Source organism: Rhipicephalus microplus, chromosome 1 (assembly GCF_043290135.1).
Source record: "Rhipicephalus microplus isolate Deutch F79 chromosome 1, USDA_Rmic, whole genome shotgun sequence".
NCBI classification, from domain to species: domain Eukaryota; kingdom Metazoa; phylum Arthropoda; class Arachnida; order Ixodida; family Ixodidae; genus Rhipicephalus; species Rhipicephalus microplus.
In genome coordinates, this window is record NC_134700.1 from 220,091,327 (window position 1) to 220,103,676 (window position 12,350).

The 12,350-nt window shown below is 46.0% G+C and overlaps 1 protein-coding gene across 3 annotated transcripts in view; it reads right to left on the reverse strand.

Moving 5' to 3' along the window:
* Nucleotides 1-12,350, reverse strand: part of LOC119159652 (growth factor receptor-bound protein 14) — a 215,867-nt gene that overhangs the window by 10,324 nt on the left and 193,193 nt on the right. For all 3 annotated transcript variants that reach the window (XM_037412474.2, XM_075891405.1, XM_075891406.1), the window contains one exon: nt 9,692-9,851. In XM_037412474.2, the coding sequence (XP_037268371.2) occupies nt 9,692-9,851 (160 nt within the window). The remainder of the gene's footprint in view (nt 1-9,691; nt 9,852-12,350) is intronic.

The window sequence follows — 12,350 nt, forward strand, 5'->3', positions numbered from 1 at the left end:
ACCGGATACCGTTTCGCGTTTACCGTCTTACCGGAACGGATATCTTTCAACGTGTTAGCTCCTCATACGTAAATTTTCACGTACGTACGTAAACGCGTATACCTTTACGTTTTCGCAAACCATAAATGGTGATGCTAACTGCATATAAACTGCATTCACCTTACATATGATTAAATCACCATTGTGGTGAAATCACGAGACGTTCTTTTATTGCGTACAGCGTCCTCATATGCGCGAAAACGTGAAAAATACAAGGCTAATGCAACGATGGTGTCGACATCTTGTGACACTTCGTGCAACCACATTCATGAACACGTTCTTACGCGTAATGTTTTTGAGGTGAAAATGATTAAAAAGGTAACTCATTTGTAATAACGGCGCTGCGCGTTTTTTGCATCAGACGTACAATGCTCAATGTTTCTGCAATAACAATTTTGTGATTACCTGGTTCACTATCGCCCCGCTAGATGGCACCACCTATCCAACTTCTCTGGAATTCGCACGTTTACGGCATTTATGTCCTAGACCATTCTAGCTTTGGTAATCCGGCTGAAACAATGTAATGGCCATTGGCGCTCGCGCTTCAGCTACTTCTGCTTATAGCAACTCGACGGTTCGAGTCCCCGCAATGCGCATACCACGAGTTTCTACGAACGAAGGCGTATTTGCGAGATAAGGTTGTAAACGTAAAGTCTATATGGCAGGAAACGTAAACTATTAAACCAGATCCGGAGGGAAACGTAAAGGTTTACGTTCCGTAAAGACCCGCGCATGCGCAGATTCTATCCGGTATCCGGTAACACGGTAACGTAAAGAAGTGTACGTACAAGCTAAAACTCCCTACTTTTTGTCTCAGAAAACGTACGTACGTAACAGAAGCTGGCGTACGCAAGCAACGAAGTCGAATTACATACGCGTTCGTTCCTATAAATAATCCCATGGATAATCCTGGCACACAATAGCGTTGGTGATGGAACCAACTACGTCACCATCGAAAAGAACAAGAAGGCACGCATGCTTCGCGACACCGATTTAAGCGCAAAGAAACTGCAGTATAATGAGGTCGAAAAAGTCTCAAGGGCAAGATCTCAAATAAAAAAAAAAAGAGGGGGGAATAGAAAAGAAAGGAAGAAGGCGTCGAGCTTCATTGCAAGCGTCGACAAACCGGTAGACTGTTTGTCAAGAAAGAAAGAAAGAAAGAAAGGTAAAAAGAAAGAAGGAAATAAAGAAAGAAAAGCTGCTAGCGAACGAGGCGCGCCTGTCTGTCAAGAGCGCGTAATCGCTGGCGCGGTGCCGGAAAAGGATTGCAAGGGCGTCCGCAGCGGCATCTCGCGACGGCGCTGACCCTGAAGGCAAAGAAAGGCTCACGTCTTTGACCTCCTCCCTGGGGGGGGGGGGGGGGGGGGGGGAGGAAGGCGCGAGATTGCGTGCGCCCGTAGCGCTTGCATGCATGCACGCCGCTGAAAAGTCGGAGACACGGCTGCTCTGCTAAGCACGCAGGCGCAACTGTATCGGAGCAGACCTAATTACGTACACGGAAATTCGCTAAGCTGTACATTCCCTGGCATTTGAGAAAAAATGTTGGCGTGGTGTCATCCGATTGATTGATTGATATGCGGTGTTTAACGTCCCAAAACTACCGTATGAATATGAGAGACGCCGTAGTGGAGGGCTCCGGAAATTTCGACCACTTGGGGTTCTTTAGCGTGCACCCGAATCTGAGCACGCGGGCCTACAACGTTTCCGCCTCCACCGGAAATGCAGCCGCCGCAGCCGGGATTCGATCCCGTGACCTGCGGATCAGCAGCCGAGTACCTCAGCCACCAGACCAACGCGGCGGGGCTTGCCATCCGAGAGTTTGTCGCCACCGGATTTCAGGCAAAACCCAACTACAGTGAAACCTTGCTGATACGAATGCCGCGGGGGTCACCCAGAAATATTCGTATCACCTGAAAACGTTGAATATCGGTATGCGACAAAAGAAACTTTGGCGTATACGTTTTGATCTATTGTTTCTTAGGGCCGCAACGGCATTATGAACAGCTCCGAACGATTTCCATTGAAGTTTTCATACGTCAGGGATCATACATATATTAGTAAATATACGGTGCGTGCGCGCGTGCGTAATCACCGAAGCAGGTGTGCCGAGATCCATGACCGCTAGCAGCCTCTTGCTTACCTTACTACGCTTTTCCGCATGACCCCGGAGTCCAGGGGCAAAAATGACTTGAGCGGAGGTTTGCACATGATAGATTTTCTTATCGCGGTAGTGCTGTTTTTTTTTTTTTTTGACGGGGGGGGGGAGGTATTTGAGGCAGTGCCCGCAAAATCAGTAGCTTCGTTTGCTCATAATAAGGGAAAGTTTCCGTGCAAATCAAAAGGCTGGCGGGTGCGCGCGTTGCGAGGCTCAGTTCATTCGCCAAGACCACGCGCGTCTCTTGGGGACATGGTCCCACCTCTTCATGATGTACACAAAGCAGAAGTGTCAGTGTTGTTTCATAGGATGTCTGATTGCGAGGACATGACTTAGCATCGTGTTTACACAGTACAACACGTCGACGTATTGAAAAAAAAAAAAAGAGCGCGACGTCAAAGCCATCTAATCTCTGAATTCCCAGGCACAGAACGCAGCGCTGATGGTCGCGCAGCGCTATAGCGTCACAAAAAAAAAAGAAGAAGAAGAAAAAGAGAGAGAGAGGCGTCCGCATCTTCCCACGGGGGTAACGCGAGTAAATGTATTTTTCTCGAGTAAATGCATTATGTATTATTCTGGTTTGCAGTTCTCAATGAGACAAAGTGTTGCAAGCTGTACAAACTGTTTTTGCAAATCGGTTTCACTGCGGCATGGATATTGGTCCATCGTCCTGGCCACCGTGTATCTTTAGCAACTAAAGAAAGAGTGTTTGTTATACGGTGGACGTAGACATCCCGAAATTTCACTGCTTTATTACGGAAATCATCAGCCAACATTTGTCGACATATTGGCAAGTATACATCCGACGCATGCTTCCAAGAAATATAACCATTCTAAAGAGCCAACCATAGCCGATATAAGGCGTCTCAAAGTTAGCCAGCATTGCAGTGCAGCTTTACGGTGTAGTGTTAAAATTAACAGAAGTAGCACTGGTCCATCGCTAAGCTAAATCGCATTGCTAATTGCTAACGTGCACAGTGCATAAGACGTTAAGACATGACCACGGCATATATATATATATATATATATATATATATATATATATATATATATATATATATATATATATATATATATATATATATATATATAATTCATATCGTTTGCGCGTCAGTGCACGAACTCACGCTATGTTCTGGCGTAACAGCGTGGACACCATCAGTAAAGGCTGGGAGATTTTTTTTCTAATTCGAAGAATCGCGAAGCGTTACACCGTAAAAACCTTCGGGGACGAGAAACATAATTTGTGGAGGCTTCACGTATGAAAAACCACAATATATGTTTATATATGAACTTCCACAAATTATGTTTCTCATACCCGAAGGTTTTATACGATGTGACGCTTCTTGATTCTTCGAATTACAGAAAGAGAAAGAAAGGTCGCACACATTTCACACGGAGTTCATGACACGCGCGCCTTTGTACTGATGGTATGCACGCAGTGACGCCTGAACATATAGCGTGAGTTCGGGCACTGACGCGCGGACCATATGAATCATTCCGAAGAGAAAAGCAATGCTATGCGCGGAATAGAGTTGGAAACTCCGTCAGCGGTGAACTATATAGTGCGCGACGTCAGCCCGAATGCTCGGGACCTTTTCATTCAACAGCCGAGGAATGCGAAGTGTGTAACCGTACAACACATCAATCACCGTTAAACAATAAACACGCGGACGCACGTGGAAATACGCGGGAGATTTCAATGAGGCCACGCACACGCAAGCAGCCAGAATTTAGCCGCAGCGATTGAGCCATCGAAAAAAAGTGACGAAGGAAATCGACCGATTAACGACGAAAAGGCATCTCGCTGCTGCTTGCGGGAGACTTGCGCTGCCTAATACACAGTTTTTTTTTTTGTTCTCGTATGTATATAGCTTGACGAGACATTTTGGGACCCGTCGAACGGGGCTCAATTCGCAAGCTTTACGCAGAATACGGGAGAACATACGAGGCAAGCTAAAGTGCATCCGAAAGCTGCACCATACAGGATGTCACTTAACTGCACCAATACTGGATAGAAAAAAAAAGTTGCGGGGGGGGGGGGGGGAGCAAGTAAGTCGTGCGTAGGAGACCTGTATATAGATGTATATTACATATCGTGCCCAGTATACAGTCGGGTAGCCACCAGTAATTGTTTTTCGCTAATTTATGACAAATCATATATAGAAATCAAGACGTGTACTTTCGAAATTCTGCAGGCATGCTTATGCGAATTCAAACTGCGCTATTTTTCAGCGATGCGCTGTAATTACGCGCCAGATTTTTTTTCCCCCGGCTGATAAAGAAATCCCCCGAAATGTAAAAATACGCTTATAACCCCCGTATTCAGAAACGCTCCCAGAGTGGAACTTGACTTGAAACCGTCTTCAATGCAGCGCGTTTGAAACGCGCCTGTGCTTTTGCACTGCCTTGGCACCGCCTAAAGACATCGTGTTCGAAACGCATTTGTGCTGCATTGAAGTCGGTGGCAAATCAGGTTCAAGTCATGCAGCGTTTATGAATACGAGGGTTAGAGTGCTGTTTCTTGAGCGAGTTCGAAATCCTGACCGATTGTGCCCCCGCGATCTCTGACGACAGCGCAGCTCTGGCCGACTGTAGGGTGCCTGAATGGTTTCCCTCGCCCGCGGAGCGGCGGGCGAGGGAAACCATTCAGGCACCCTAGCCGACTGGCTCGCCCTACGCCATCTCCTGACGCCGACAAGAACTCTCGCTGAGTGGTGCCCCGTCCTCGGACTCCTGCGACCGTGTCCATCTTCCCTATCTTCTCCTTGCTTCTGGGTGTCGCTCTCCCTGCGCAACGCTCTCTCCTTCCCCCTCTCTATCTCTATGCCTTTAATCTTATCCTTTTAATCCCTCCTTACCCCCATCCCTCGTGAGCTACTCTTGAGGCGTCGCACTCATGGTGCAGACAGTTGCGAATCTCACTTTTCTTTTCTCTTTAGAATCACATAAGAGTTGGAAATTCATAGCTTAATATAATATTGGAGGCGCAACTCAGACAAGTAAAGAAAAGGAGGAGATGGGATAGGGCGCAAGTCTAGCAACTAAGTGTTTTTATTAAAAAAACCGCCCTTCATATATACATTCTTGGCCACATGCCATTTTCAGTGCATTGACGAATTCAAGTGCCGAGAACAATATTCAAAAGGTCCTTTCATAAGCGCGTTTTCTCATTGGTCAGCCGGCTTCACTAATAATATGTCCCGCATCCTGGTTGGGTGAAATATATCTTACGAAAATTTTTTACCGAAAGACTTCTCAGTGACTAAGGGCAATGCATGGTACTCAGTATTTACAGTGGAACACCATGTGTGCTGATCGATGGCGCAACCAGTAACGTTTTTTTTTCGAGGGGGAGGGGGGATCAACGATACATTATATGCATGTTCGTGCGTGCGTTTGTATGTGTGCGTGTATATACACAAGAAAAACAGAAAATTTTCAGGGGAAGGAAAATGATCCCCCCCCCCCCTCCCCGGATACGCCCATATATGGCCCTAATACGCATTCGCATCGGTCGAAAATAGACGGTAGATCACTGAGACTCAATGAATATTATTTTGCGCTTCATGTTCACTCGGACTCAAGACTCACTAAAGTTTTTTTTTTAAACCGGGTTCACTCAGACTGAGTCTGGGCATGAAAACTGAGTTAAAGCGTGAAAACTGCGACAAAAAAGCTATATAATATATAAAAACACCCGTGAGAAAAGGCTTCGCGAGTGCCTTCAAGTATTCGGAGATGACCATCCTATGTCGATCGCTCCGGCTTGCGTTAGGTTTCGAGGTAGAGCTTCCGTGCGAAACGGACTTCGTGCCCCAAGACTCCTCCGTTAGTTCCAACGAAATCTTGCACAGCAGCTGCGTAAGGAATTAATCGGCGAAACTTCCAATACCCAGGCTATCAGCTACATTCTCATTTCGTAGGCGCCGTTTTTATTACAACTGATATGCTAAGAAGTGAAATTTCTTACAATCACCATTGGAAGTTAGCATTTACACACGGGCCGAATTTCCCTTTGAAACCCCCGCTGCATTCACTACATTCACCCGGATTATCACAGACGGTATACATATATTCTCCTTTATTAAGCACCGTTTTCATTCTCTTTCTTAATGACATTTGCAGCAAAATTTATTTAACATTTAGACCTTACAAACACAAACTTCACTTTAAAATCATTGGGAGAGAAAACACACGATAAAAAAAAAAAAAACTTCTTTTCACGCTGCTGTTGCAACGCCCTCTACGAGCAGCGCAAGCTTCTTTTTTTTTTCATCCTTGCTCCTGACTTTCAACGCGAGCCTATAAAAAAGAGGACACTCTAAATCTCGTCTAATTGATTTTCTTAGTTTTCTTTCGGGTATACCGTACAGGGTTTACAGGGGGACGAACGGAAGCAAAGCTGATCCTTTCGCAGACGAGACCAAGCAAATCCTTTTCCCTAGCTAGTGCTCCCAATTCCCTTTCGAACTGTTTTTCAACACCCCTTCCGCGGTGAAAGAAGAAGAAAAAAAAAAGATCCTGCAAAAATTCTTCGTACATCCAAGCTGACACGAAAGAAACTCACGATGCATAAGCTTCGCGAAAGCAGCAGCAAAGCCGCAAAGCGGAAGCGTGCAGCTCTGCTGATCGGGCATGCCAGTGCTGCGGTATATAGACGTCGACCGAGAAGTCTGAGGAAGTCGCAGCAATTTTTTTCTTATCTCCTTCCTCGTTTTCTATCTCCTTTTTTTTTTGTTTCTTGCCGAAAAAAGGCACTGGAAGGAGGAGCTGTTTGTTCGAAGAGGCCTCCTTCGCCTTGCGTTTGTTCAGTGCGGTGTTGTTATTGGAAAAAAAAAAAAAAAAGCGACGCGACCAGCGCCTCCCTTGGCAAGCGGATCATAAACGGAAAAAAGGCTTCAGGAAAAGAACGGACTGACTGTCAGGGAGACTGACTGCCGGGGAAAAAAAAATAAACGAAGAAAGAGACCTAACATACAGGACCGAGAAGAACGTTTCACAATCGAGCGGTAACAACGCGCCAAGTGTATGACGAATGTCACCGGTTAGTTGCACCGCTCAAGTTTTATACCTACAGTATTTCCGTTGAGTGCGCGGCGAATTTCAGGGTAGCAACATTCCAAAAAAAAAAAAAAATCTTCATATTATTTTCATGCCTTTGCCCACTTGGCTACGAGCTGTTGCTAAGCGAGATACTCCTTCGTTCCCAGCGGCAGCGCTGCAGTCGCCAAGGAGGACGACGGTATACGGCAGAACAGCTGCGTTCATTGAGATTCCAGACATTTTAACGCCTGGAATAAAAAGCTCCTTACGGCAAATGAATGAATGCGACTAGCGCCGCGTGATTCAGCGTAAGAAGAAAGAATTTACATGCCAGGTATATATACTGCATTTTTTTTTTCTGTACGACAGCTGTGTAGAACGTAACACGTATGCCACGTAATATAACAGTTTATAACTACACATTTCGTTTAGTCAATACATGCGCATAAAATGCGATTTGGGACCACAAAATGCGGTCGTCGCTATAATGTTTTAATCATTCTTGCGAGGGTCGACAGAACTCCAAAGGCTCGAGTTTTTTTTTTGTTTTTTTTTTATCGCAATGCACTTTCTACATGGGCACATACTTCGTTAAACGTGTGCGCTTTGATACACTTCTGAAATTTCGCGCGCAGGCCAACCCAATTAAGTTTTCTTTGTAATTTTGTTGCGCATCCTACTTACATTAAACATTTTGCTTGGGGCGTATATTAACCAGTGTGTGACAGCTGCATACGTGAGTGTAGCGTTAACACTTTTCTTTTTACTGCCCAGTTAGTAAGCTATATAAAAAGTTGACGTGCGTGGGCATGATAGAGCAACGCGCTTCCGGTACACGCTTTACATTTATTAATATTTTATAACACCGCAACATATTATACGTACATCAACCACGTCGTGCACGCGGCATTCAGTGGGAAAGCGCTGCCCAGATCTCGCGAGAGCTGTCGTTTCGAAACCCGGAGATTATATAACGTACACCTTCTTTCACGGTCACGCATGGGAGAAACGTCACGCATAGGAGAAAAAGAAAAGAAAATAGAAAGAAAGAAAGAATGAACGAAAGAAAGAAAGAAAATAAGAAAGGAAGGAAGGTTCGTGGAAACAGCGGATATGAGAACAGAGGGAAGCATTGTGTGCCTACGCTCGAGTATCTCCAGCACTACCGAATTAGCAAAATTTCTAACCCTTGTCGAAAATAAACTATGTATTATGCAAACGGAATCACCTGGTTGATTTTAATATGAGTGTTCGTGTGAACATTGTACGAGCGAAGTATCATGTCATCATATTTTTTCTTTAAGCAATTTTTAATACTGAATCCAGGTGAAGAGAAATCGCTCTGTTGATTCTTGAACATATTTCTGTTTTTCAGTGTGTATAAATTTGCCCTTCCTTGAAATACTTCGCCATATTGTAGGGTAGTTTCTTATTGCTGTAATTTCTTGCTGTGTTTCTTAATGCATATGCCAATATGTCATCCAATGCGTCAACCAAGTCGCTGCATTTATTTTCTTCTGACAACTTTTCTTTACACTAATGTTTTATGCCTTCTTTGATCTGAAATTGTTAAATGATCCGATTCTGTTAGTTTCATTCTGTACTTTATCGCGATGTATGTCTTTATTGTGTACTTATTCGAATTTTTATGTTCACGCCCTTCCTGCTAAAATCCCTGATGGGATTGGCAGTATGTCGAAATAAATAAATAAATATAACATATCCAGGAATAGGAGGTATTTAAGGAAAAGAAACGAGCACACTGTCGTTAAGAACGAACGAAAGAAGGGGCATTTTAAGGGCTCGCCTTTCTTTGTAGACACAATATAATGAGAATACTGCCAAAGAAACAATGGGGGATGCTATTTGAAGTAACTGTGATATAAATGTGAAAAAAAAAGCATAGGTGGACAAAATGATAACGCAGCATCATTGTCTGTTAGTTCTGATTAACGCTGTCGTTAAGTTGTAGTCGGGAAGTAGGCAAAAATGAGATGAAAGTGCTGCGACCGACAATGCAGAACGCGAGCATATTTGATTACACTATACTACGCGACAACTGGGTAACCGAGGATACACGGAAAGCTGAGAAATCTTACTGAAAAAAAAAAAAAAAACGCCATACACGTAAGTTCAGCTAGGTTGAGTATGCACAGGCGTGCATTTATATATAAAAAGCATGTTCTTTATATAAACGTAGAGTGTGAGTGCTGGATCACTGTACGGTACTTTCGATCACTGAACATATCAACCTCGCTTTTCCCTAGCCGACTGCAAAAACGCAAGATCCTTCGCGCGAGGCCCATGTCAACAAGGCACGCGATGGACACTCCGAGCTGTCCCAAGACGCGAACAAATTCGAACATTCGGGGGAGGGGGCATCGGGAAGAACGAGATGAGAGAAGCAGCACCAGTGGTGCCAATAGGGGAAACAAGTGCAGAGTAGCTCACCGATCCTCGGCTGCGCGATCCTCTCCACGAGCGTCCAGGTGGGCGATCGGGCCACGTTCAGCTTGAGCGTCAGCAGATGGCACAGGTCGATGCAGCGGAGGTTCTCCTCGACCACCACGCGCTGGGTGCCCCCGTCCGGCAGGTGAAACGTCAGCGCCGCCTGCACACAGCCACGAGCGCACCGCAGGTAAAGAATACGCTGCAGCTCTTGCTCTTCCCGCAGCCACCACACCGAAGCGTCACACAGCTCACGCCCCCCGTCACTCTCCGCTCCTTTCCGAAGGCAACAACGGCAACGCGACGAAACTTTCACCGCTCCCATTTCTCTTTTCATTTCTCTCACTCACTCGCTACCCTCACCCACGCATTTCTTTGCTACCGCAACGCGCCCCCTCTCGCCAGCGGAGAAGGAGCGAGCGCAGCAAGCCGCGGCGTCCCGTTGGCTGAAGCGCGGCTAGCGGCTCCTTCGACGCTGTTGCCGAGGCGTCCCTTCCCCTGCCCTCCTCACCCGATAAGAGAGCAAGAAGGAGACGGGATCGCGCCACGACCGCCGCGCGCAGGCCGTTCGGCTCATCCGGCTATTCTTCGACAGGACCATTTATTTTTACAATTATTTTTTACGAGCTCACTCGCGGTATAGAAGCCTATCTATTAGTTACGTGAGAACAATTCAACGAGGCTCGAGCAGGTCACGCAAGCTGCTCGTTCGAGGATGGGCGCAATCGGTGAAATGCTTTGCTAGCAGACGACAATGGTTTGAACAAAGGGAAGCGACGCTACTGGTCCAACGCGAGCACGTGACCTGCCCGGCGGCAGATTTCGAGGTGGCTGCTTGGCAGCGTGCGCGCGCGCGTTCGGAGCATTGCATTTTCCCCTCTCCTCGCAATGCAATCCCAGGCGGCAACGCAGGCTGCCGCAGTAAATCCTCTGCGCTTGCCCTCTCCCCCTTTCAGCTCCTCTTCTGACCACACCCCGCAACTGGTTTGACAGTGAGCGAACTTTAAAACCCTGACTGTTCCAACAGCCAGCCAAACTGGCCGAGAGTCGTAAACCACCGATTTCTCGGTTTTCTCTTCCTCTCGCTCTCTTACTCGCCCATCCCAGCACGCCTTTCGACACTTTGTCGTTTTGGTTAAGAGAGTGCCCCTCTTCGGACCCTGCCATTGGGCCGCGTCGGGCGATAGCAACCGACGTTGAGCCAATCGTGAAAGAGGATTATAATAACGACGCTATAACGGCGGAGAACAAACTTCGCGAGAACGTACAGCTCGATTTTTAGCCATCGTCAACCACCCACGCTTGCACACTGTGCCACAAAAAATGTCGCGGCCTCTTGAAGTGATACGAAAGCAAAATTTAATTTCCAATCTATAATTAATGCACACATGTTCGAAGGTGGGTTAAAAAAAGAACAAAAAAAAAGGAAGTCGTTTCTGACACACGCTAATTTACGGCTAGGTCCACGGCAGCCGTCATCTTGACTATCTTGACACCAGGACAATCCAAACTTCTTGCGCAATTTACAGACACTTTGTCCTTTTTTTTTTTGTCATTACGAAGGAGCTCACGGGTACAAAATTTTTGACGAGCACGTTTCAACAACATAAAAGAAAAAAAAAAACGCCAGCGCAGTTATCATCCCGCTCTTGAAAGCTGTTGCTGCCTTCGCAACGACTTAAAAAACGACTCGCATGAATATAATTAACTTCAACAGCGGGTAGAAGCCCTATATTACAACTAAACAAGCCAACACAGATTGTCACTTCGCACAGGCTCACAGGAACCCTGTGAAACAATTCCGGAAGGATATTCTCATATGTATGGGTGATGGCATATACGGAGGCGAAAGAACAATAAGGAAACAAACTGCCCCCTCCCCCACCCCCGAGGGTAATACATAAAAAAAAACCCTCTTCCATTTATTCACGAGGGGCAAACGCCTTTTACCGTGTTGTTTCCGTGTCTTGCACCTTTCTGCACACACACACGCAAAAAAAAAAAAGCAAGAAAAAGCTCTGCATTCAAGCAAGCCTCCCCATCTTTTCACCCTCCGAGTTTATTATACGCCATAGAACGCGTCAAGAGGCCCGCGGTTTGGCAAGTCTCCAAACGCTAGACCTTTCACATCTCCCACCCTGCCACGTAGCAAGTTATACTACACTGCGCACACGATTTGCCTCTCCCGGAAGTACACACATGCAACACGGCTGCAAGTCTGAATCAAGGATATATGAGACGTAGGGCTGCGTAATCGCGAGAAGCCGGGTTTTAATTCGCAGCGCTAACTTTCGTATGATTGGAGCTATAGATTGTTGACACGTAAGCGATGTTAACGCAACAGGTGCAAGATGATTTATAGGGGAATCGGACTCTACTGTGACTATGCTATAGTACGTAAAATAGAGAGTGATAGCAGTATATAGATGATACCACAACATAAACGGAACGAAAGCTCCAGATAAAGATATGCAGGCACTTAGAAAACGCTATAGCGCTGCGACAGAAGCAGCTATAGTATATAGAGAAGAGCAGTCGAAAATGGGGTTGTGTAACAGTGCACATGTGCGAACGCAGAACAATACACGCAAAAACAATGGCTGTCAGTAAAATAAAGAATCTGTCGGCGTAAAATTGTTTCAGGATACACTCGCGTTTTCCG